Source organism: Mycteria americana, chromosome 14 (genome assembly GCF_035582795.1).
Source record: "Mycteria americana isolate JAX WOST 10 ecotype Jacksonville Zoo and Gardens chromosome 14, USCA_MyAme_1.0, whole genome shotgun sequence".
Classification (NCBI taxonomy): domain Eukaryota; kingdom Metazoa; phylum Chordata; class Aves; order Ciconiiformes; family Ciconiidae; genus Mycteria; species Mycteria americana.
Window position 1 is genome coordinate 12,189,581 of NC_134378.1, and position 24,000 is coordinate 12,213,580.

The following is a 24,000-nucleotide window of genomic DNA, read 5'->3' on the forward strand; positions in this document are numbered from 1 at the left end:
CTCATTCATGCTGCTTAATGGTATTTGTTGTGAAATAACAGCAGCTAGTGTATTGAAAGGATTTAACACTAAAATTTTTATGTTTAAATCACAACTACTTCTCTGTTTCAGAATGGGACTATTTCCTGTTCACCTGCCGACAGAAGAAAACATGGTTGGATTAAGAAAAAGTCAAAAGAGAACTTTCTCCATTTATATCTCATGAAGGAACTTTCTTGATTTAAGGCATAGGATGAAGTTCACTGTCAAGTATATATTTACAAACAGAATCACTGCCTAATGCTTTGTGATAGGAGCTGCATCCTCAGGGTGCAATTACAGCAATTATCTGGATGGATCTTCTCATCAGTAACCTTTGACTCATCTCCTACAAACTGTCAGTCTTCATCATCAAATGGGGAAAGCAGTGTATTGTTTCTATTCAATCATCTGCTTCTGAGAAAGAGAAAACTCCACTATTAGGACAGCCTGCCTGCTCATACATACGACCTCCTGTAGCTAGCCTGCGTCTGCCAGACGGAGCGGCAAGCCCCAGAATGAACAGCAGTTCACTCCTATACTGTTCTTCTGTCGAGACGAAGCCGGCAGGCACCCTCGCACACTTCTGCATTTCTCTTAGGAATTTCAAGAGAAGCAGAAAAAAATCTTTTTGTGTGCAAAGTACAGATGTATCGCCTAATCTTAAAAGGTGCTGAGTATCTCAGTCTTCAATGTGATTTGTTGGTTATGCATCAATTTTTGGAAGTTAGCCCAAAAAGTAAGAGACCACTGTCTCGGCTCCCATCTAACTGAATCCACTGAACTAAATGGTTTTACTATAAACTTACACCTATGCACAGATGGAGCATAGTCTTACATTAACACTATTATGACATTTATTATCATACAATTATTATTGAAGTAAAACTCCTGCAAAAGTTTTGTTGGAGGCATGGCCTGGAGGATATAGCCCTTTTAAAATTAAGCGATTTCATTTCAGTTAGTAATGCTAAACGATGAAGGGATAAATAACTCAGTTCAAAGAGCAGGGCATTTAAAATAGGATGGGAAAATAACTATCATATAAACAGTTTTATAACTTTCACTTCACGGTGAAACAGCTGATGAGTTACTATAACAGAACAATGACAAATCACCTTTGCCTTAAAGGGAGGATAGCTTAGTTCTCTCAGCATACGGTGCTTCCAAAAAAGGATAGCAGTTCAAAACCTTAATTATAATCACCATTAGCTGCTACCTAACATTTGAGTAGTTGGTAATAAAAGCAAGGTTCTTTCTTATCAAAGCAAACAGCAATGTCACTCCTCTCTTGCATTCCTCCGATTAGCTGGAAATGTTATGTGGATGGGTCAGGGATAAAACCAGTAATAGACCAAATCTGGAAAAAAAAAACAAAGCTAAAAATAAAATCATTTACAGAGGTAACTCAAACAGTGAAGTACCAAAGAAGAAAGAAACAAAATTCTTCACATTCAAGTGCCAATTCAAAGTGAAAACAGATTGAACCAAAACTGTCAGAAAATTCTTTACCATTTTGTAAAGATCACACACCCATAACGCCAGACAGAGTCCAACTGTTTCAGTGACTAACTTCAAACAATAGCTGGGCTGTTTAAAAGCACAACAACAGGGAATGATGTTTGCCTGAAGGCATACTGTATGAATGTAAATTGCTTTCAAATGCACATTCAGTTTTTTAAACAAAACAAAAAATAGATATTAAACTGTGCGAGTGGAAGTTACTGTTAGAGCCATATTTAACAATATCAGCCATATCATCAGTCATCCGTTAGTGACCGCATGGAGTGAGCTTATATTCAGTGGAAAAGATAGCAAAACGGGCCTCTACTTGTGTAGAAGGAAAACGTTACACATTTTACTCTTCCTACTTAAGACAGGTCTGAAGACTATTGAGTCTGCATCTCCTTTGTGAATCTTCCCCATTACCACCAGACGAAACCCTCTCCATATTTCCTCCCTATGAGATGTTGTACGACCACTCATGCCCATGGCCGTTAGTCATGCTGCCATAGCGCCTTCATACCATCTTAAGCGCTGACCTTTAAGAAGTTCTAAATGTTATTTCAGTTTTAATATTCTGAGTTTAATGTCTCTGGAAGCGATTAACAGCACTGGCTTAATGTCATTAGGTCCTTGCCTGTTTGCTCACCACCTTCTGCTAATGTAACTTAATCATTACATGCTGCAACACCCTGGGTTTCTATTTCTAGTTCACTGAGACTAAACTAGTAATAAGCAGCAGCATACTGTATCATCAGTGGGCTTCATTGCTCCTGAAGGCAAAAGGATTAAATCAGAGATTAATTTTGTTCTGCATATCATCTTCCTCATCTGTACAATGGAGACAACGTGGCTATGGCTGAGAGAGACAGCTTAGGCTTTCTCAAAACAACAACAAAAATTGAATTCCCGTCCGTTAAGTTTTCGTCAGTTATATTTGCAGTATAGTTGTGAGATTGTTAAATAACCAAATTCATTTTAACTAACAAAAAAGTAATCATGGCAAAGATCTTCAGTAGATGTACTGACAGACAGCAGACATGTTTCCCTAATTCAGACTCAGTAATCAGCAAAAAGATTTGAAAGACAGGAAAAAGATTAGTTTGGATATGAAGGAGAGGATGGCAGGAATTTAAGATTTGACAGTTCAAGAAAATCTCTTGGAACATTCACAAAAATGCAAATCAGCTGGAAATCCGCTATTTTCCTCAGCTACTCTACCAGAATGATGCTTAGACGATGAGTAAAGATCATCTCATGGTAAAATCTTACATCACAGCATGCAGAGAAAACACCTAGTCTTTGTGGCGACACCGACTGTGCACCATCTTCACACTGTTGTGTCAAAGCTTAACTTGGACAAAAATGAAATCTATAGGAGTTGAGAAGCTCACCTCATTGTGAAGGGTCTTATCACCTCTCATGGTCTGTGTGCACACTTCCCATCACCTTAAAGGACTTTATAAATTTGCCTAACAAATCTGTTGCTTGTTTAAAGCCTTAAAATCTCTTTAACTAAAGATTTCTTAGATAAACGGCTTAAATTATCATTAAACAATAATTTTACATGATATGTTAAAATGGTTTCTCAGCAACAGAAAATATATTAACATGCTCCTAGTGCACACTCGCTACACCTCCCTTGCACTGGTGGCACTCACCTGACCTTTCCCTGAGCCAACTCAGCCAACTAAGCCAGAGCAGAAGACAAACGCAGCAAAGGCACGTGCAGCGTTGAAGAGGCATCGCAGTCGATGAACGTGGCGTGACGGGCCGTGCAGTGGGGCTGTGCCAGCTGCACTGAGCGCGAATGCTCGTTTCAGTAGCAAGAAGGCAGCCCCATCCCAGCACAGCTGTGCTTCAGTAGAAGACAGACAGGTATGCACACCTCATCCTCTTTCCTCGCAGCAGCTACACCTTGTAGCGATATAGGACCAGCCTGCTGAGGAAAAAAGCTACCAAGAACTCTTTTTATATAGCTTTGACACGCATAAAGTCATCAGCAAGATACCTTACTAAGTCAATACTAAGGCAAAATAATCAAAGCACCCGTGACATGCATCATTTGCTCCTCTGCCTGCCAAACAGCGGCGAACGTACACTGCCATCTACAGGGAGCTCCTCCAATTGCCGCCATCCGCCATCAACGCGCAGCACGGTGCCCACCCACACGCCGTGGGGCAAGCACGCGTGCCGACTTACAGCCCCACTCTTGCTGACACTAGCTACTTTTCTGCAGTTCCTTGGCAAAGTCTAGGGCTTTTTGGGTCTTCTGAAACAGTTCTTCCACGTTTCAGAAGACAATTCATTCTAATCGATACATCAAAATGTACTTACTTGTGCAGCATCAAATGCCACGTGTTAGCATCGTTGACGTTACTATGCTTCAAGACCTCAGTTATATTACGGAGCCTAATTAGTAAAAATGTATCCACAGTACTGTTTTTACTCTTTCTCTGCTTTTATCTGCTGGGCATGATGTGTACATGTGCCTGTGCAGGAACTGTACTTTTCCTCACACATTAACTATTTAAAGCGTAGACCATTTCTGCTTGCAGAGGAAACTCAGAATGCATGCTTCTGTTTAGGTAGAAATCTTCTTTTCCAAATAACTGAATTATCTGAGAACACTGTTAGAGAATACTACAGAATACTTCAGTATTACCTGTTTCATGACATGAATCTTTCCTGTATATTTAACAACTCCTCCATAATTAGTAAATTAAAATATTTTAAAATGGGCATCTGTTCAGAATATGTACTGGTTTAAAAGATATTAATACATGTGTACTCATCTAAAATATATGAATAATATCATTAAATTAAATTATCTTTGTAAAAGAAACATCTGAAAGCCACAGTGATGCAAATTCTTAATCATGAAGAACAATCACTGTTTGCGGTTAAAAAGCATGAGACCACTAGGAATGGCTCCTGAAGAGGTCAAAGCATTCTTTCTTGATTTTCAAAAGGACACACTTCCAGCTTCTAACTACTTAAATGATCATTTTGCAAGTTCAGAGATAAGAAGATCTTTTATTATTACATTCATATTCCACTTTATGCAGTCTGATTTTCAGATGTCAGCACAAAATGAGTCAGCTTTGTTATTAACAACAAAGGAAAAATATATATTCAGAAAATTGATCAAGTAATTTATACAACTTCTAAAATGGATTTTAACAAAGAAATCTGTTTTTTAGAATTATGACACAAATAGAAACAGCACAAGAATAAAGTCAAGAATATTATTTAAGCAATCATCAGGGACAAAAGTATTCTTAAGTCCTGTGATTGATAACGCAGCCAGAAAAACCATTAACTTACTAAAACTGGATAAATATTACCATTATGAAAACAGACACAAAACAACAATTATGAATCTTTATTAAACACTCACAGAACACCATTATAGTAGAAGGAGGACAAAGCCAATGACTAATTTGGATAAATTCAAATACGCTGACTTCTCAGTGATGGCTAAAAACATAGGCTACAAAACTGAATGAGGTTTCCACTACCACAGTGGTAATTCCTGTTCATATATTTGCTTGAGCTGATTGATTAAGGTCTCGATGAGGCCTTTTAGTGTAGAGTGGCCTGTATCTTCTAAATTGGATAATTTACTCCTGTAAGACAACAAGTATCTCACGCCAATACTGACATCCTTATCTCCTCGCCATGTACATGAAGATATTTAAGACACTGCATGACACTTAAAGCTCCTAAGCAGGCCATTGGTTTGGGTCTTACTAACAGCAGAACAGTTGCCAAATTTAAAAAGTTATTCTAGTAGAACAGGCACGTAGACATGTTATCAAGTATAGGATTTATAGGATAAAGCTGTTCACTTAATATACTAACTGGAAAAAACTAAGCTTTCATTTTTAAAAGACTTTTCAAAGTAATGAAAGTTTAGATTTCCAGTATTTAGGTCCCAAAGTGCAGCTCATCTGGAACGCACAGCACACAGCAGAATTTACTACCCCCGACCTCATCGGTATAACCGGCAAACACAGCTTGCTCAACATGCAAAACCAAACAATTTTATACTGGCCAAGTTCTGTATTATATTTATACTGAAGTTAAACATAGATGTTAACCTTGAAATTAGGATAATGGTTTGGCATTTTAATTACAATTATTTACTTGTTATATGACTTGATATTATTAAAATTGGTTAGTAATGCTAGTGCTTATTTATAATGAAACGTAACATAAGAATAGCAGCATTAAAGATGAATATTTTAAAAGTATTTAAGATTTTATGAACAGGCTTCTAAGTATTAATTATAAATGACAAAAAACTGAGCGAACAGTGCATAAATGACAATTGTGATCATTGTAACTAATCACAAAAATCAATAGTACTTACTGTAATTACTATATTATTTAATTATTAATTAAGCAGTAAAACCAGTAGCTCTTATAACCTAAAAAAAGTTAGAGAATTGTATTTGACAGTTAAAATTTCTCTGATTCCTGAATGTACTATAAACATGAACTTTCCTAAATAATGCAAGTGTGCTTTATTGAAGACCTAATTAAAATCAAAGTCATGGGTGTGTTTTGGATCTAGTGCTAAAGGTATGAGCACAATCTTACATGGAAACACTTGCAAGAAGGCTATTTAAAGGGGAAGGAGGGGGGAAGAAAACAGCTACCACCTGCCCTCGAAAAATAGTCAGCTTAAGGTGCCAGAAAGTTATGCATTCCCAGAAAGGGGTGGTCCTGCACACTTTTCTGACACCAGCACACACTGCTGCTGCTTCATTTTTGTCAACTCTAATGATCATGCAGCTCTATGTCTGTCCAGCTAACTGATCTGACCAAAACTAAGACAAGAGAAAAGATTAGTTTCTAATTAGATCTGCATGCTGATCCAACTCACCCTACAGCCGCATGGTTGCTAGAGCTGAAACAGAGAGAAGAAAGAAAATGATGCCCAGGACATGGCAAAAAAGACAGGACAGGCAGCATGATCCAGCTGTGAAACATAACAACAAGCCAAAAAGTAAGGGATCTGCTTCTGCCACTATTTTCCAGGCTGATGTAAAACTAAAGGAACTCTTCTGAAGATAATGGCATTACACCTATTGAAAACCACTGGGAAAAGAGAATGGAGCCAGTAACATTAAATAATTACTAGAAGTATGGGGCATAAACGCTGCACGTTTTTAGCACAAATTTGTATTTTAGCATCGTGAATTCTGAAAGTCTTTGCAGAAAGGAGATTTAGTAAATGTTCCTGGCATTAAAAAATAATTGCCTTTCATGTGCTCACCTCAGGAAAGTACAAATAGACTGAAGTTCATGCAGCTCAATTCTATAGAGCTACTGAGGAATAAATTTGCTTCAGATCAGTATGCAATTCTGTGAGTAAATCTGGAAGAAAAATGAAATGCAAGGTGAAACAAACCGATCTACTTTTTCATAAATTACTCTGAAATTAGCTAATTTTTTCTTCATTCTGTTATTACATGTACATAATAAAACAGATGAAGGTTCCCTGTAACTTTCACACTTTGGCAATGTTATATAGGTTACACAGTAGAAATTGCAACAAGAATTAAAACAAGCACAGAAGGGTTCAAGGGTCTTTTCTAGCTTTCTAATTGGACGTAGTTACACACTTTGAACTGGTCAGTTACAACCAGTGAAAAACAAGGAAGACCAGAATCTGTTCATGCATTATTTGTCCATCATGTTGAGAATCATTTCACAAGTCATTTCTGTTTTCTGTTCTCTCAGAGTTGCTGTTTCTATTCCATCTAAAATAGGAAGAATCCCACTGGCACAATGTTCATTTTTCACAGTGGAGACATCTTGGAACGATTCCAGGTCAACTTTGCAAAAAAAAAAATTAAATATTGTGGTGATTAACCAGAAAGACAAGTAATTATTTCAATAAATTTAACAAATAGGCAATTTAGTTTAGTGGAGAAAATACTGCCAATATATAACAACAGCGTATCTTTTATCTTATAGTTTATTTGGAGAATGAATATATTGTAGGTTGAATATTACATTACAAGCCATGTTAGTGAGTACTACCCATGGTATTCTTATCAGAGGAAAACTAACCATTATTTAACTGGAAATTTAATTCTCATATACATGCATTTTATTTTTTAATTATTAGTAACAGCAAATCATTGACAGCACCAGTCACACAAGTAAGCTTTTGTAAAGCCACAAACAGGATCCCACAGGTCCCTCCAAGTTGTGCAAGAAGCAAACAGTGACATACACTTGCAAATGTCAACTTTGGGAAAAAATCTTCTGGAACCAGCACAGAAATTTCTAATATTTGTGTGAGTCAATTAATGGACTGAGTATTTGCATTAACAAAATCTAAAGACACATTATCTTAGCTCTAGAAAATCAAGCTTCCATATGAAGTGATCTGCAAGATACTGAAAAGAAATTGTTTGCACATAGCAAAACATTAATAAACAGCAAAATCTAATTATTGCAAAAACATAAACACTGCAGCTGTAACATTTCTCTCTAACCATACCATTACAGCCTTACCAGTGAAAACAGAAGTGTCAATGCTAATGTAAACTCAGCTGCTGATATATATTCATTAGATTCAGAAACGCTTCAACATTTCTTCTTCTCGCTGTGTCAGATTTTATCTAGGTGTCATTGGCCACAAATCAGTGTAGATACAATCTGATATACCAAAATTTAAGGTTTTAGGATGCCTAGGCCTTGGATGTATCTCTATTTTTGTCTCTTACTCCATAAAAATCACCTGAAGAACCGTATCAAGGAGACTACTATGGCTTTCAAACAGCATCTGGGAAGCAGACAGGCAAAAAATGACAAGACGTTCTGGTCAGGGCAAAGCTAAGCTATTTTTTTGGCCCTGGTGGCCCTGAAGGTGACCTCAGAAACATATGGCCAGCTCTCACCCTGCAACAGTGCAGAGATTCAGCATGAGATCAAACAGACAAGGGGAAGGCAGGATGCATGAGGATACAGGGTTCCTGCCCATGGCCTGACCTAACTGAACATTGTGTATTGTTCTTTGTCTAATTCAACAGAAATGCACATAAATGAAATTATAAGCAGACACCTCCTCTGGGTCCAATTTAGACTGTAAGGTGAAACTGCTAGAATATTGCTACATATGTGGTGACAGGCTACGGTTTATTTGAGAGAATAAAAAAAATACTTCATCTGTTTTTAGAGTTGCAAATAAGAGAAAACATAAATGATTGTATCAGGAATGTACTAGCATAACCCAGATAGAAAAGGCACTTCACTTATTGCTGTGGAGTTCTCGCTGACAAGACATCAACTGACCAATTAATCTACCGTTTTGGTCTGCCAAAACCTGAACTTACTCACTTTCTGGGAATCTTAACCTGATGAGAAAAGATGAGGAAGCAGAAGAAAGAGAAGGAAAGAGATTAACTATGGACCATCATTTGTTTTATACTGAAGTTCACAGAATGAACGCTCAGCGCTCAAGAGCTATCCACAATGGGTAACACTAAGTAATTACAAGTGAGTTTCTGATTGCACAGACATGCTGAAGCAAGAGCTCAATAAACTGGCCTGATCACCTCTACAGTAAGACAGAAGAATGACTCTAGCTATTTTCTACAGCTAGAGCTATAGCTTTTAAAAGCTATAGCTTCTAAAGCTATAGCTTTTCCAACCTATACGATTCTGTGATTCTATTTAAATCAGTAGCATTTTTGTTATTATTTGATCACTATCTGGTCTGAGTATGAGAGGAAGAAGATGAACAACTTTATTGAGATGTGCTGGATCTTTTGTGATTAACATGCAATCTGAGTTCTGAAATTGAAAAGTTTTCAATCTGGCCTGCATTAAAGCAGTATATTATAAATCATGAGCTCTTAAGAAAACTCACTATGGCTCAACTCAGTAATGATGTGTTTCATCCTCCTTTATAAAGGCAAAGGGAATTTGTGAAAGGCAAAAGAAAAATGCATTTGTAAGCACTGCTAAGCAGGGAGTTTAGGAAGACGTTTGCAGGAGCAGGGGAACAGAAGTCTCAGAATGGGTACCTGAGCAATGACCCAACTCAGATGACAAGAATTTCTGACACACAATAAAGACTATTCTGAAGTATTCTTCCATTATTAGCACTTAAATTAGCTTCATTGTGAAACAGTAATTAAACAGCAGGGGAGATTCATTGCCTTAGCCTTTTATTCTTGATTCTAATTTACATGATTAAATTCTAACTTATTCGCTGATTACCTTCTTGCTTAACACGCTTTGGGTTCTCATGGGTTTTATTTTTGTCCTTCCTTCTTTTTCTGGGTGTAGCAGTTTTTGCCCTCACAAATCCACAATTTTCAGCATGCTTATGCATGTTATTCTGTTAGCATAATGAAGCATAAATATATGAATCAAATATTAATGTATGTAAGCACTTTAACACACACAAAAAACAAATATGGTTCTGACAGACAAATTTTGGAACACTAAGTGAAAGGCTGACTTAGTTAACAACCTCCATAAAACTCCTGAAGATTTTCCAGAATACATATTAAAATTCTGCTTTAAAGGAACATTGCCATTTGGTGGGTATGAAATAAAATCTATCATTTTCTGGTTCCTGGATAAGCAATGAAGTTTTGCATGTAAAATCTGTATGTGGAAAAACAGTTACATTTACTTCAGAAGTGTGCACCAGAGATATGTTCTCACTGCATATGATTTTGAAGATGTGAATAATAATTTCTTATGTTCCTTGCTGAACTGGTCCTAGCACTCTCTCACTTCAATTATCTTTCAAATTCTTTAATTTGTCTTAGATCTCATACCTTCACACTGCCTTTTTATTTAAGAAGACTACTGTATTAAACATTAGTAACTTCAATACCGGATTGTATAAACCAGTACCAGCCCTGAAAATTGATTTGGCAGATATTTTCTACCTAAAGGGGAATACTATAAAGTTCTTTATTAATCCCCCAATGTAAGGTTTGGAAAAGAAAACAAACAAGTTGTGCTGACTTAGCATTAAGGAGTTAACATTCCAGCCAGTACACAGCTTTTTACTGTCAGTCCTTTGTGACAATATGATCTGCAATACTTAGCTAAAGATAACTCTACTGAGATTCCTTAAAAGGAAGTATCTTACCCAGAATGAATAGCCCTTACCACATTTAGGGCATTCATAAACTGTAGGCTTAATATTAGAATCATGGTGCTTCCTAAAGTGAAGAGTGAGAAGCTGCTTCTGTCGAAAGCTTTTGCTGCAGCACAAGCAAGTGAAGGGCTTCTCACCAGTATGGGTTCGTTTATGTACAATTAAGCGTCGTTCCTGAAACAAAGACAGTATCTATAACATAACTATCCAGCTCTGTGACGCATGTTCACAAAAGCACTCAGGCACACAGAACAGCACAAGGATGTTGCAGAGACTTCTTAATTATCCTCCACTATAAACAGATGCTGAAGAACACACTGGGATACTGCCCACTGACTTGGAGAAGATCAGAGGTTCTCCTCCTAACCTTACTAAGGTTAGCAGAGAAAATAATCAGAATGGAGCAATGGTACATTCCACCATATCAAGGCCAAAGCAATGCTACCCTAAATGTATTCTTTAAAATAAAATTTTCAGTTCAGACTGCATTTATTCTGTGACACTGCTGAAAATCACATTTAAGGCACAAATATTATATTTTGTTCTCATCACAGTGTCACTGAAAGTGATTGCTCTTACATGATACTTCTAAGCAGTTCATGTACAAAAGATTTATCAAGAAGATAGCCTCAGACTTTCCAGCATTTCAATTTTACTGTTTATTTGTGAACCATTTTTCTTGCAAATAAATATAACTGCACTATTTTAGTTAGACTGCAGTAACAAAAGTTTTTATCTTCTTAAGATAAATATAACCCCAATGGCAGTTTGGGGTTATATTTGGCAATGGCAGTTATATTTGGGGTTATATAAACCATCAATTGAATAAGCAATCAAACCATCAATTGAATAAGCAATAATTTTTCAGTGAATTTAAATACCTGCTTACATGCGTAGCTACACTGATCACATTTGAATCTTTTTTCATTTCTATGAGTCTTCTTGTGCTGCATAAGAGCATAGCGCTCATGAAAAACAGCTTCACAGTAAGTGCATTTAATTGCCACTGCCATGTAGGAATGCAGATTTCGCAAGTGGACACCTGAACAGTTATTAAAAGCAATTGATTTTAATGGTAAATTTTTTATTTCCACAATTTTGAACAAGAGTTAGACTGTGCATAGCCCTGAGTAACGCATACATTGTAGATGAAAACACAAAAAAGAACTTTCTGTGTTCCCTGCAGTAGGGGTAAAATTGCCAAATAAGCAATTTTTCAAATTAGTTCAAGATAACTAAAGTTGCAGCAAGATGTTTTAGCTTTCCCGAGAAATTAAGCAGTTATAAGCCTAAATCTTATTGATTTCAATGGAAATCATTTAACAAATCAAATCCTTTCAAAAATTCCAGTAACTGCCTGCTTTTATCTATACACAACACTTCATTTGAAAATGCTACCCAAAGTAGTATTTGCAATATTAAAATGAAAAGTGCAAAAATAATGAACAAAAAAATTCAATAACAATACAATAACAAAAGAAATTGTATATATGTAAACAACAATTTCACTTCTACCTTCAAATACTTAATAGACTTCAATGAGATCTTTATTTGAAAATACAAATAGATGCTAAAGGCATCTTTGTATGTCTAAATATTTTTTAAATACATCTTTTTCATATATTTCTGAAAACCTAGGATTTTATATAGGTTTTGTTGGTATTGGTCAGATGCATTGCTTCAAATACAGTAAATACGCTACATTTCTAATACACTGATTTATTAAAAACTCTCATCTGTACAAAACCACTTTCTTTCTAGAAAAGATGATGAATTTACACATGAAATGTATGGATAGGGACAACTTTACTGGTGCTTGAAGCAAGTCCAGTTCCAAACAAGAGTAGTTAAAAAATGAGTATAAATTCCCAGAAAATCATGACGGCTTGTATTTCAAGAACTGTGGTTTGTACAAGGAAAAATTTTAATTTATATTTTCAGTTATAATTATGATTTTAATTTATATTTGCAGTATTAACCTGTATATCAATACTGTTTGATACTGATGGCAAAAGAAAAAATTCCATTATCTGCACATAGAATGAAGATGAACTTATGCAGTGGTTTGTTCTTTGCATTCTGAGAAAAGACCCCAACTAGCTAAGAGATGTTTGAGTTTATTGTATCACCTTCAATGTTTCAGAGGTGTTATATAGCCCAAAAATAATCTCTGATATTGATGTAACAGAATTTAGAATTCTAAGAGTTTTGAATGCTTGAAGCATAGTAAAACTATTGTCTGCTGGACTGATGAAGTCAAATTTAAAAGTTAACTTGCACTTTACTAACTAATGCAATTACATGTATTTTTTTAAAATTACAAGGACAGTGCGCTCAGCAACTAAACATGCAGTACAATTTTAGATCAAGAGGTAAAAGCTGATTTGGTATACACAAAAACCCATATACTAAAACATTCAATCTATTTTAGTTTCTCATATAGCTAGATGCATATACACATTTTAACTAGAGCTGAGAAAGAAACAGAATGTGAGAATTGAAATGGCTTTATACAGGTCTGACTATATTCTGTGGCTTTGAGAAAAAACTTTTCAGTACAACCTGGACATAGATTTTTGTGAGGTACCTTCTTACTGAAAAACAGAAGGTCACAATGCCACAGGTACGAGGCAGAAAAAAGCTAAACGTTTGCTACTTTGCATTTTACACAAATTAAAACATCAACCACAAGATGTCACCACCTCTCCTTGCAGGAGGAACTTACCTGTAAAACAATGAATACATTTTCCATAGAATTATTCTGTAATGATATAAAGTCATACATAACACATCTGGTATCATTGTAAGCAGTAAAAATTAGAGATTTCACCTTTAATTATCTCTACATTTCATTTTCAATTTTTTCCTTTAAACTCACCCAAGTCACTTTTTCGTGCAATAAAAGTACTACAATGCGGACACTGGTATTTTGGCACATTTTCTCCATGCTTCTCTAACATATGGATTTTCATGGTACCACTTTGAGTGAATTTGGCCTGGCAAACATAACATTCATAGGGTTTTTCACCTATAAAAACCAGATTAAAATAACATACGCTTAGAAACTCTACTTATTCGATACAAACACAAAATTCCCACAGATTTCAACATCCATGTTCTAACAGCAACAGTCTCCAGACCAACCAAAACGTTACTATTAGTTGACAATGCACCTAGAAAAGTTTACATAGCTGATTACAACACAAAATCTTGGTTTCCAGAAGCTGCAAATCAAACTGATGAAGCGTAAAGCCATTAATAAAATTCTAAGCTATTAATCAGGAATTATTTTAATTAACTTTTATTTTCTCTTGAATATTTCATGTACAAAAATGCAGAGTTATCAAATGTGCAAAGAGAGAAACTGAACATCATGGTAAAAATGATCAACACCAGCCATTGCTAACGGTGGAAGAAAAAGCAGTAAATTCTTTTTTTGCCATTCTGCCCCAAAAAGTCACAACAGATTTGAGTATCATCAAAGTTACATCAACACTGGCAATTAGAGCAGTCTAGTAAGAGCAGAGAAACAGCTAGTGCTGAGGACCCAACGTGCACACAGATTTTGAACCAGCTCCAGTCTGGTTCTGTGGACTAAGTCCCGACCAGTACTGGATAACACTAGGTGCACTGTTGGACTCTTCTGGTTGACTCTCATTTAAAACAGAATTGAGTTTAATTGCACCAAACTGCCTCAAGGTATGAACCAAAACATGGTAAGTGCGATATTTGCAAGATTTGATGCAAACCACACTCTCACACGCTGATTCAAACTAAAACACTAATCATAACATACATTACATACCATAATTGAGCTACGTTAAACCCTGAAGTATATGATAGATACTAACTGCCTTCTCAGAAGGCATGTACTTTACAGAGCCATGACTGGAACACATTGCTTTCAATGTTAAAACAAATTAATTCTTTGCTGACCAAATTAGTTACTAGCAATCTGGGGCCACAACGATGTCCATGTTTTGAACAGACATTTTAAACTCTCCCATCAGATACACCTCCATATAAAATTAAGTAATTGAGAAATAAGAGTGACAACTTGATCCGCAGAAAACAAGACCAGATAAATGAAATATTTTTCTAATATTAAAAAAATTTTAGGAAGAACAGCAAGACTGTAACTACTAGCACTGTACAGCTAGACTTTCAATAGCCAAATCCAGAAAATTTAAAGAGAACATGTTTTCCAGGCACATATTTACTCAAAATCACAAATGAAAAAAGTGCTAATTTTAGAGTCTGAAATTAGATCACTCTAACCCTATGAATGTTAAGGGCCTAAGGACATAGACTTTATCATTACATCAGAGTCCTACCTGAATGAGTTATCATGTGCCTTTTCAGTTTATATGCGTCTTTGCTAGCATAACTGCAAAGGTCACAGGCATAAGGACGCTCTCCTGTATGTGAGCGAATATGTCGTTTCATTTTGCTTGCCTAGTATAAAAATAAGAAATTTTCTGCAGTAACATTTACATTAGAGACATAATCAATTAAAATATAAGCAATTTTACAAAATACATCTACTGCAATTTTAAATATTGCATCAATCCTAGAATTAGTGCTCTCCCACCTCCTGCCCCCACCTTTTTCCTGTACAATCAGCCTGTTGTGGTTTTAGGTAACATTTCTGTACTCTTTCCCCAGATGACCTTACTTCCATGTTTAATGCCAACGTAAACAAAAGGAGAAATCTTATAATAAGAACATAAAAGCTAGAATTTTTAAACCAGCTGAAGGGGATACCTACTACCTTCAGGCTACTTGGATATGCCAAACATAAAATTCTTTGAAAACACTCAGGAAAATAAATGAAAGACCAAACTCATTAACCAAAGTCTTTATTAATCTTCCCAGTGAAGCACTTTCATTGCAAAAGTTTAATTCATTCTACTTTTTTATACTGTTCTTGTGATAGGTTCTACATAAATATTGTGGGTATGCAAGCTAAAATTAGGAGTTACCTAATGTTCAATTCCTCCATTTACAAACATACTTAATGAATTCACTGCTAGATCCATTCAAATCTACAACACTATTCACTTAAATAAATTAAACATGATTGCCAATCTTGTTTTGACTCAAAAGTCAAATCATATGCATGGTATTACTAGGGGGCTCCTTCAGCTCTTCTTATTCAGGTAAAGCTTACAGCAGTATTAGTGAGAGTTCTGCAACAGCAATCAGTGCTGAATACTTCCTTATTAAAACACGGGAAAGAATAGGACACTTTAACATAACCTGACAAGGTTTTTAAAGACGCAAGCTATCCAAAATCTAATTAATGAGCTAAGGTGCATGGAATAACGTTCAGGCTTGCTTACAGCTTTAGATCTGGACACAGCACATAAAAAATTTAGATACTGAATATCCACTAAACTGTGACAGTGATTCAATCATAGGTGACTGTCACTGTCGTTCAATCATAGGTGCGTGACTGAAAGCCTGTTTTTCCCAAGTGAACCCTTAGGCAGACTCTAATTTTTTTGTTTCCAGATTAAGAAAATTTCAGTCCTGTAAAACCAAACATCACCAAGCATATAAACACAATACATGAGCTTCATTTTAGACATTAGCCAGTCTTGTCCTACAGTATACGGAATGAAGTGTAAAGCAGGACCAAGTATGCTGCTGTAGGATCAAATTCACACAAACACATTGTCTAGCAGCAATTTTAGTATAATAAAAAAGAAAACACCCTTAAAATGTAACTAGTTTTAAAAAGCTAAATAATTATACAAATATTAATTTGAAGCAACTCATTCATAAATATTACTGCATGGATAAAGTAAGGGTTCAAGGAATTCAGATTACTTGTTCCTTTTTTGAGGGGTGATGGGGATCAAAAGACGTGCATATAAGTGAAATGCATGTCACCACAAAGTTTTAGTAATCGGCTATCTTGCAGTAATACTGCAGTAACACAGCACACAAATGAAATGCACCCCATCACTGCGGTCCAAGGCCATTAGCGGAGCCTGGTGGTCTTTGCTTTGATTCCATTATACACGGGCCACTGATTCCTGGGATCCAGCCCATCTCCCTACCTTTACGGTCTCTACAGTCCTCTTTCACAGTATTGAAGTATTACAGCAACCCCAAGTTTGGCCATTCCTCCCAATTCAGAATGCATCACAAGCATCACATCCGCATCACAAGCTAAGTATTAATACTGTAGCTTGACATCTGCAACTACCTCTGTAAGGTATTGACTTGATCTCATATAGAAATCTGACAATAACCAAGGATGATATAGACAGTATGATATATGCACAGGTAGGTCCCAATTTAGCAGAAAATTCTCAAGGTTAAAAATCTGTCAAAAAATATTTTAACTTCACAGTACATTAAAATTTCAGTATGTGAAAGCCTACAAACCCTCCCAAAAGATTCAGTAAGGCTGTACTTACTTCTACACTAGAATATTTACACACTGAACACTTGAAAGGTTTTTCTAAAGTATGCTTGTAGCGCCTGTGTCGTGAAAGCTCACCGCTGGTCACAAACGCCATATCACAGTCACTGCATTTATAGGGTCTGGTCCCTGTAAGAATATACTGTTTCTTAGAATTTTATTTAACAACACAACGGTATGATTTGTCTGCCTTAAATCAACATGCACAATTTTTTAATAGAACCTTTTCTGAGATTTTCAATTTTTATATACAATAAATGTACACTGTAAGTTTATTATAAACACGATTTATCCATTTGTTTCATATGGTTATATAGCAAAATGAAAACATCACAAAAAATTCTATTATGCATGTAGGAATTGGACACAATTGAAGTCAATATTCAGTTGACAAAAATTTTTAGAATGGTATTTAACAAAATAAATTAATACATACACAGAGAGTTCCTAACTACAGGCCATGTCTTTCCAGCATAGAACTCCAAACAAAATCAGAGAAACTTCTGAGCGCAAAATGATCACAGAATACAACTCTAAGACAAAGTCATTTGCCTGCTAATTAAATTTTGCAGACAATATGCAAAATGAAGTATTTTCACACGTTAGATACCTGTATGTACATTCACATGGTTATGCAGGAGAGTAGCTGTACGAAAAGCCTTGAAGCAGAGGTGACACACATGACGTTTCTCATCAGAATGGGTTTTCACATGACGATTAAGATTTGATATTTTGAGTGAGGTGAATGTGCACAAACCACAGTTGAAAACTGCTTTTTCTCCTGTAGGAACAAAGTCAAATTTAGATCATACGAGCCACAAAATAATGACTTTACTTTTAAAAAAAATAGTACCAATTTCAATATAGTTCCTCTACTTTGGGTAAAGCTACTTCATACTTCTACGTAAAAGGACTTCAAAATACATAAAAAAAAAAAATCAAGCTGTCAGACAGAAATTATTGTATTTATTTTAAGACTTAAGTGATTTGCCCTAAAAATAGTGCCATGTGTTAGTGATACAGTTTAGAACCTAATCCCAGGAAACCTAACTCCAAGCCTAGCTCTCACCTCCAAGACAGGATGAAACTTCCTCTCTTGATAGCATCATTAAGACGTGGTTCATCAAGGCACTTACAACCTGTGCAACACACTTCTTGATGACAACTGTGTAATTAATCCTAAGTAAGTTTGTTCAAAGATTTGGAAACGGCAGGTTAAGCTATTCTCAGCTTTCTGGTAGTCCTGAATCCATAAAGTGTATGTAAAAAATATCTTGATGTAAAAGCCTCTTTAAAATTATTAGTTGAATTTGAAGGAAAAAAGATCAATTCCTTGAAGAAGTCATAGAATAAAGTTATGCTTTCTGGATTACATAACGTTTCCAAGTTCATGGCACAGCAGTAATGAATTTCTTTTGAGCTTAACAAGTTAAGAGTAAATGTGCAACACTTTCAGTTTTGAAGATTTGAAACTGCAAAATGGCAAATACGTCATATTTGCAGAGCCCTTCCAGAACAGTTGTCTCAGCTCCCAAGTGCACTCTCTGTGATGATTTTCATGCTGAGACCAAAATGTATTTTATACAATGCTTTATACCACACAGAGATGTGCAGCTAACACTTCACTTCTATAACAGCAAACAAAACCACTTTATTGTTATTTATTCATTGTGGATTCATGCCCACACAAAAGAACATTGTTAGCTTTGTTAAAGCTGCTCAAATGTGCTTCCTATAAACGCAGTAACTAAAACAAGGGACATTAACAATTGGTACAATATCCATACTTTAAACAATCTCAACCAAGATACCTTAATGTCCAGATACTACGACACACACATTTACAGATTCTTCAACATTACTATGTCATCCAACTTTTACAGTACAGACATACGGTTTCTAGGGAAACAGTTGCTTATCCATTCCCTTCTAAGTCAGTCCTTAACTTCTGCAACATACTTTTACATTCCTAAAATTGTGAACTAGCCATTTTCTGTTACTTTTACTTAGGTTCTGGAAGATACCTTGCTGACAGGCATTGATACTTGCCCACTACCCTCAGCCAGCAACCTGGAAGCACACTAAGCTCATCCATAAACCCCCGAACAAGCACATTTTGAAGCTGAATGAGGGAACTAAGAAAGACTAAGTAAATTACTAGGTTTATTCAAAGACATTTATACACAATATTAACTTTGAAATCTCCCTGGAGGTTTCAAATACCACATACTGTTCGAAAGACCATTAATTTCTAAATGCCATCCAAAATGTCTCTCCTGAACACAACACAGATGACATCAGCCTGAACAAGTATCTTTTATCACTTAAGGCTGAAGGGTATTATTTCTTCCAAATTTCCACAGAATGTTAGATTTAACCTAATTTAAACTTAACAATTAACACTGTGAATATTTAATATAAAAACTTCAACCTCACTTCAAAATCTAACTTAACATGTTCTCTAAAAATGAACTACAAAGATTATTAACTTCTTACCTTTTTTCTGATGTGGAGCACAAATCTGAAATTTTAGATTCTTGGGATTTCTTACAACTGTTTGTTGTGATGGAGTTGCATATTCCTGCTCTTTACCTGCATCACATGAGTCTGACAAATCATCACTGGCTTTGCAACTCTGGCTTGTCGTTTCCCCAAGAGTGAAAAAACGTTCCTTTCCTTCCCCCTCTTCAGGTGGGGTCAGTTGCTGGACCTTATTTTCAAACACAATGACACCACTATCTCTGTCAATCTATTTAAAAAAGAAAACATTTTACAACTTCCCTAATCAAAGGTAGTCGCTAGTGGCAAAACAACTGAGCTATCAACAAGATGCAAGCTACTAATTCATTTTGATTTTCAGCCTTAAATGTGATGGACAAAACTGCAACAAAAAATTTGCATTTAACATACAGCAGCCTAACTGGGAGGTGAACAATTACTAAAATTGAGCCCTAGCTCTTCAAAATTTTATATAAAATTTCAGAGCATCATTTTAAGATTACAGCACTGAGAACACAGAAACTTGTATCCTCATTTTTTTTAAACATTTTAAATGTAATTTCAGTACATTTACCTTTTAAAAGAAAATGACAAGAAAGTATGCTCTCAATTTTTTACCAAACTAACATAGGACTTTTGCAGCCTAATTGTAATGCTTATGTATTTTTCTTTGTCATATGGCAATTAACAAGGTTGTCATACTTTTTGCATTAGATAAACTTAAATATGACCATACCTCAGAAATTATCTAGGGTGGCACATGAGTTTTAAAAGAAAAAAATATTTTATTATAAAACCAATTGCTAGCACAGGGTAAATACCAATGTCTGCATGTCTTTTTAATAAAATGCATTTCAAATATGACCATATTACACATCCAGCTTTAACGACGACTGCTGTATTGTACTAATGCAGGAGAAGAAGGGAAATTGTCTAATGCTATCTAAGAGATCCAGGCTGCTAAACCAAATAGCACCAAACTGGCAAAATGAATTAAAAACTTGTCTGAACTTCAATGGGTTACTCATCTAGAAAGGCTAAATTTTTAGTTTGCCTTTTTAAACATGGGATGAAATTATAAAAAGTTGTAGAAAGGATTAGATGCTTAAGTCCAACAAATTTGAACACCTAGAAAAAATAATATTGAAGTCAGAACCGAATAAGGGTGACAACACAAGCTAACAGCTAACGTATCGCCATCTTCACCACCTCCAGAACTGGTACCTCAATCAGTAGCATGTCTGGTGGTTTCTCTGTTGGCTTGCTTTCTGAACTCTTTGCCTGCCCTTTTTCTTGCAAAATGTTAATCTGCATCAGCCCTAAGTCATAAAAAACACAGATACCTTCCCACACACTTACAGCCATGCCTGCTGGCACGTCGTGCAGCACACCCTGCCCCTGCTGCACCACCGGCTGCAGCACAGCTGCCCCGGCCAGCGCTGCCATTGCCACCCCCTTCCGCGGGTGGGCAGTTATCTGGCAGGCTCCCTCCAAGTCCTCTTCCTCTGCCTTCAAACACACTGTCTGTAGTGTCAGCAAGTGTTTTTCATCCTGTTCAGGAGACAGGGACCACTCTGGGGAGACACCTGCCCCCGTCCGCATGTCGAGTCTCACAGCGTGGTCACTGGCACGGCTCCTCTCCTTCACTCGGGTTATCCTGTCCCCGTCGCACTCTTCTGTCCCTGTTTTTTTCTGCACCCCCGATTTAGGTGAAAGGCTCCAGCAGCCCTAAGGCCACGTACGCTGCTGAGTGAACCTGTTCAAAAGACAAGGTTAAAAACGAGGGCAAATCGCAGGCTTTCAGGACAACGCCCTGGCCCTGCCTCGCACTCCAGCCCTTGAACCACCTTGCTGGCCTGCTCGCCCGCAAACCTCCTGGACTCTGACTACCACAGCACGCCTGCCACCCCCTGCGTCCCCACCGCCTCACTGACCACCGCTGCCCGCAGCCCCACTCCCAAAGCCTCCCGGCCAGCCCTCCCCCCCCACCCCAGCCCCACGCCCTCACCCCCTCAAACTCCCCCTGCTCCTCGGCCAGGGACTCCCCCCACCCCACCCCACAGCGGGAAGGCTCCCACCTCCCGCCTGCCGCCCTCCTTCCCCCGCCCGCGGCTGCGCTCCGCCCGCGGCGGGCCCATCCGCGGGGCTGCGGGCGGCCGGGCAGCCTCGGCGGCCGTCGGCAGCGAGCGTGCCTCGTGCCCTGCTGCTTCCCCTCAGGGAAGGGCGGGAAGAGAAGGGGCTCTGTGCCGAGGGGCCCCTTCCCTGTCGTGCACCTCGACATGGGCGGCCCCGCGCCCCCGCGGGGGAGTCCGCCCCCTCAGCAGCAGCCGCGGCGGGAGGCCCACTCGTGGGCAGCGTCTTCCATGGAGGAGCGCTGGTTCCTCACCTGTTAATTCCGCAAGAGGTGCAAGGGCCTGACATGGACGAGCCTCCAAAGGCCTCCCCGTGCAAGGCCCTGCCCGATGCTCAGCAAAGAGCCCTTCTCCTCGCCGTGAAAGTGCGGCAAATCCGCCCTGCTAGGCAGCAAGGTCTCCTGCAAAAGCAGTCTGCTGTTTTGTTGCACTCGAGTCCTAGATGAAGATCTCTCGGTCTTAAATGTGGGCCCTTAACCTTCTGTTCCCACTTGGCTGTAGACCATGGGGCTGAGCTCAATTGGTTTACCCGTGTCGTGGTGTCACCCCAGCCGGCAATTAAGCCCCACACAGCCGCTCGCTCGCTCCCCCTCAGTGGGATGGGGGAGAGAATCGGAAGGGTAAAAGTGAGAAAACTCATGGGTTGAGATAAAGACAGTTTAATAGGGAAAGCAAAAGCCGCACGCACAAGCAAAGCAAAACCAGGAATTCATTCATTCCTTCCCATGGGCAGGCAGGCGTTCAGCCATCTCCAGGAACGCAGGGCTCCATCACGCGGAACAGTGACTTGGGAAGACAAACGCCATCACTCCGAACGTCCCCCCTTCCTCCTTCTTCCCCCAGCTTTCTATGCTGAACGTGACGCCATACGGTGTGGAATGTCCCTTTGGGCAGTTGGGGTCAGCTGTCCCGGCCGTGTCCCCTCCCAGCTCCTCGTGCCCCCCCAGCCCACTCGCTGGTGGGGTGGGGTGAGGAGCAGAAATGGCCTTGACTCGGTGTCAGCACTGCTCAGCAGTGACGAAAACATCCCTGGGTTACCAACACTGTTCCCAGCACAAATCCAAAACACGGCCCCATGAGCTACTATGAAGAAAATTAACTCTATCCCAGACAAACCCAGCACACCCCGCTTGCAAAATATTTGAAGTACTTCCCATGCTTCTCTCAATGAAACACTTCAGCCTGGGTGCCATGTCACTGGAGTGCTGCTGAAGGGCTGGCTGACTGCTAGTGCCGCAGCATCTCTTACCCTGGGAGCTGAAGTATTTTACAAAATTGGCTGAAGTATGTTTGCAGAGGCAGCAGAGCAATACATAAGCATAATTACACTATACTTCAGGCCAGGATTGGTTATTCAATGAGAACAAGAAGTTTTAGACTTAAGAGTTTTCCAAAGGCATTGTTAAAATGTCTTTGAGGTAAACTTGTACAATTTGAGAGACTTAACATTTAATCTTGTGTACCCTTCTAGACTAGCAATTTCCAACCGTCAAACATTGTATAAGGCCCACTTACTATTAGTACTCTATTATACACTAGTGCAAAGGACAGATTTGGAGCTTTATCTCTAAATATTAGTTCAGTGCGTTGCAAAGTACAGTACATTGCAAAGTGACTATAGCCCAGCGTGGTCCAGATCCTGCTGAACCACATACTGAACTTTAAACAAAACAAAACCAAACCCTTAACCAATTCGTGGCTTTCCTTGCCTGTGTAAGTAACCCATTAAAACTGGCATTTGTGAAATATCCTTAGCACAAAATAGCAGCAAATGCCGCCGGCCTGTTTAGCTGTACTATTCCATCAGACGAGGTGGTGTTTTGCACAAAGCCAATATTATACGGTGTGTTTCTGAGTACAGTTAATACTGCTGGGTACCCAGGAACCATGCTTCCCCTTTTCCACTGAATTTGGCAGGGCCATTATTACTATTTCTGTGTTTTGGGTGCCTGAGATACAGCACCATTGGAAAAGCCAGTGATTCTGATTACTGCAAAGGATGTAGCCGTGAAAAGTACATTGGCGAGGCCACTTTAACAAGTTGTAAGAATGAAAAATTAAAACCTTCACATCTCGAAAAACGAAACTCATGACAAACCTGATTTTAGGTCATTGACCTTACTGGACCTTATCCTTAGAGATAGCAAATTCCTGTAACTCCCATAAATACTCTTGACAACAACTACTCCTATCCACAAATCTGCAGAGTCCTAAATGCAAAAGTAATATAATTTTTTTACATTTAATAACTGCAAATTAGTCATAACTATTAC

At 38.0% G+C, this 24,000-nt stretch overlaps 1 protein-coding gene across 1 annotated transcript; it reads right to left on the reverse strand.

Annotated features, from left to right (window-relative positions):
• Window positions 1–7,212: 7,212 nt before the first annotated feature.
• On the reverse strand, window positions 7,213–21,041 carry CTCFL (CCCTC-binding factor like). Its single transcript, XM_075516948.1, has 10 exons — window positions 20,820–21,041; window positions 19,593–19,806; window positions 17,707–17,877; window positions 17,092–17,225; window positions 14,998–15,118; window positions 13,542–13,691; window positions 11,545–11,705; window positions 10,655–10,837; window positions 9,766–9,886; window positions 7,213–7,367 (listed from the first exon to the last, which is right to left on the reverse strand). The coding sequence occupies exons 1-10, from the start codon at window positions 21,039–21,041 to the stop codon at window positions 7,213–7,215; spliced, it is 1,632 nt and encodes a 543-aa protein (XP_075373063.1).
• Window positions 21,042–24,000: the final 2,959 nt, after the last annotated feature.

Excerpts from the sequence above, each read along its gene's own strand:
- CTCFL (XM_075516948.1), bottom strand. The coding sequence starts at position 21,041 with ATGGCAGCGCTGGCCGGGGCAGCTGTGCTGCAGCCGGTGGTGCAGCAG. Across the intron at positions 13,692-14,997 it reads GCACATGATAACTCATTCAG|GTGAAAAACCCTATGAATGT; the intron begins GTAGGACTCTGA and ends TGGTTTTTATAG. Across the intron at positions 7,368-9,765 it reads AAAGCGTGTTAAGCAAGAAG|TTGACCTGGAATCGTTCCAA; the intron begins GTAATCAGCGAA and ends TTTTTTGCAAAG.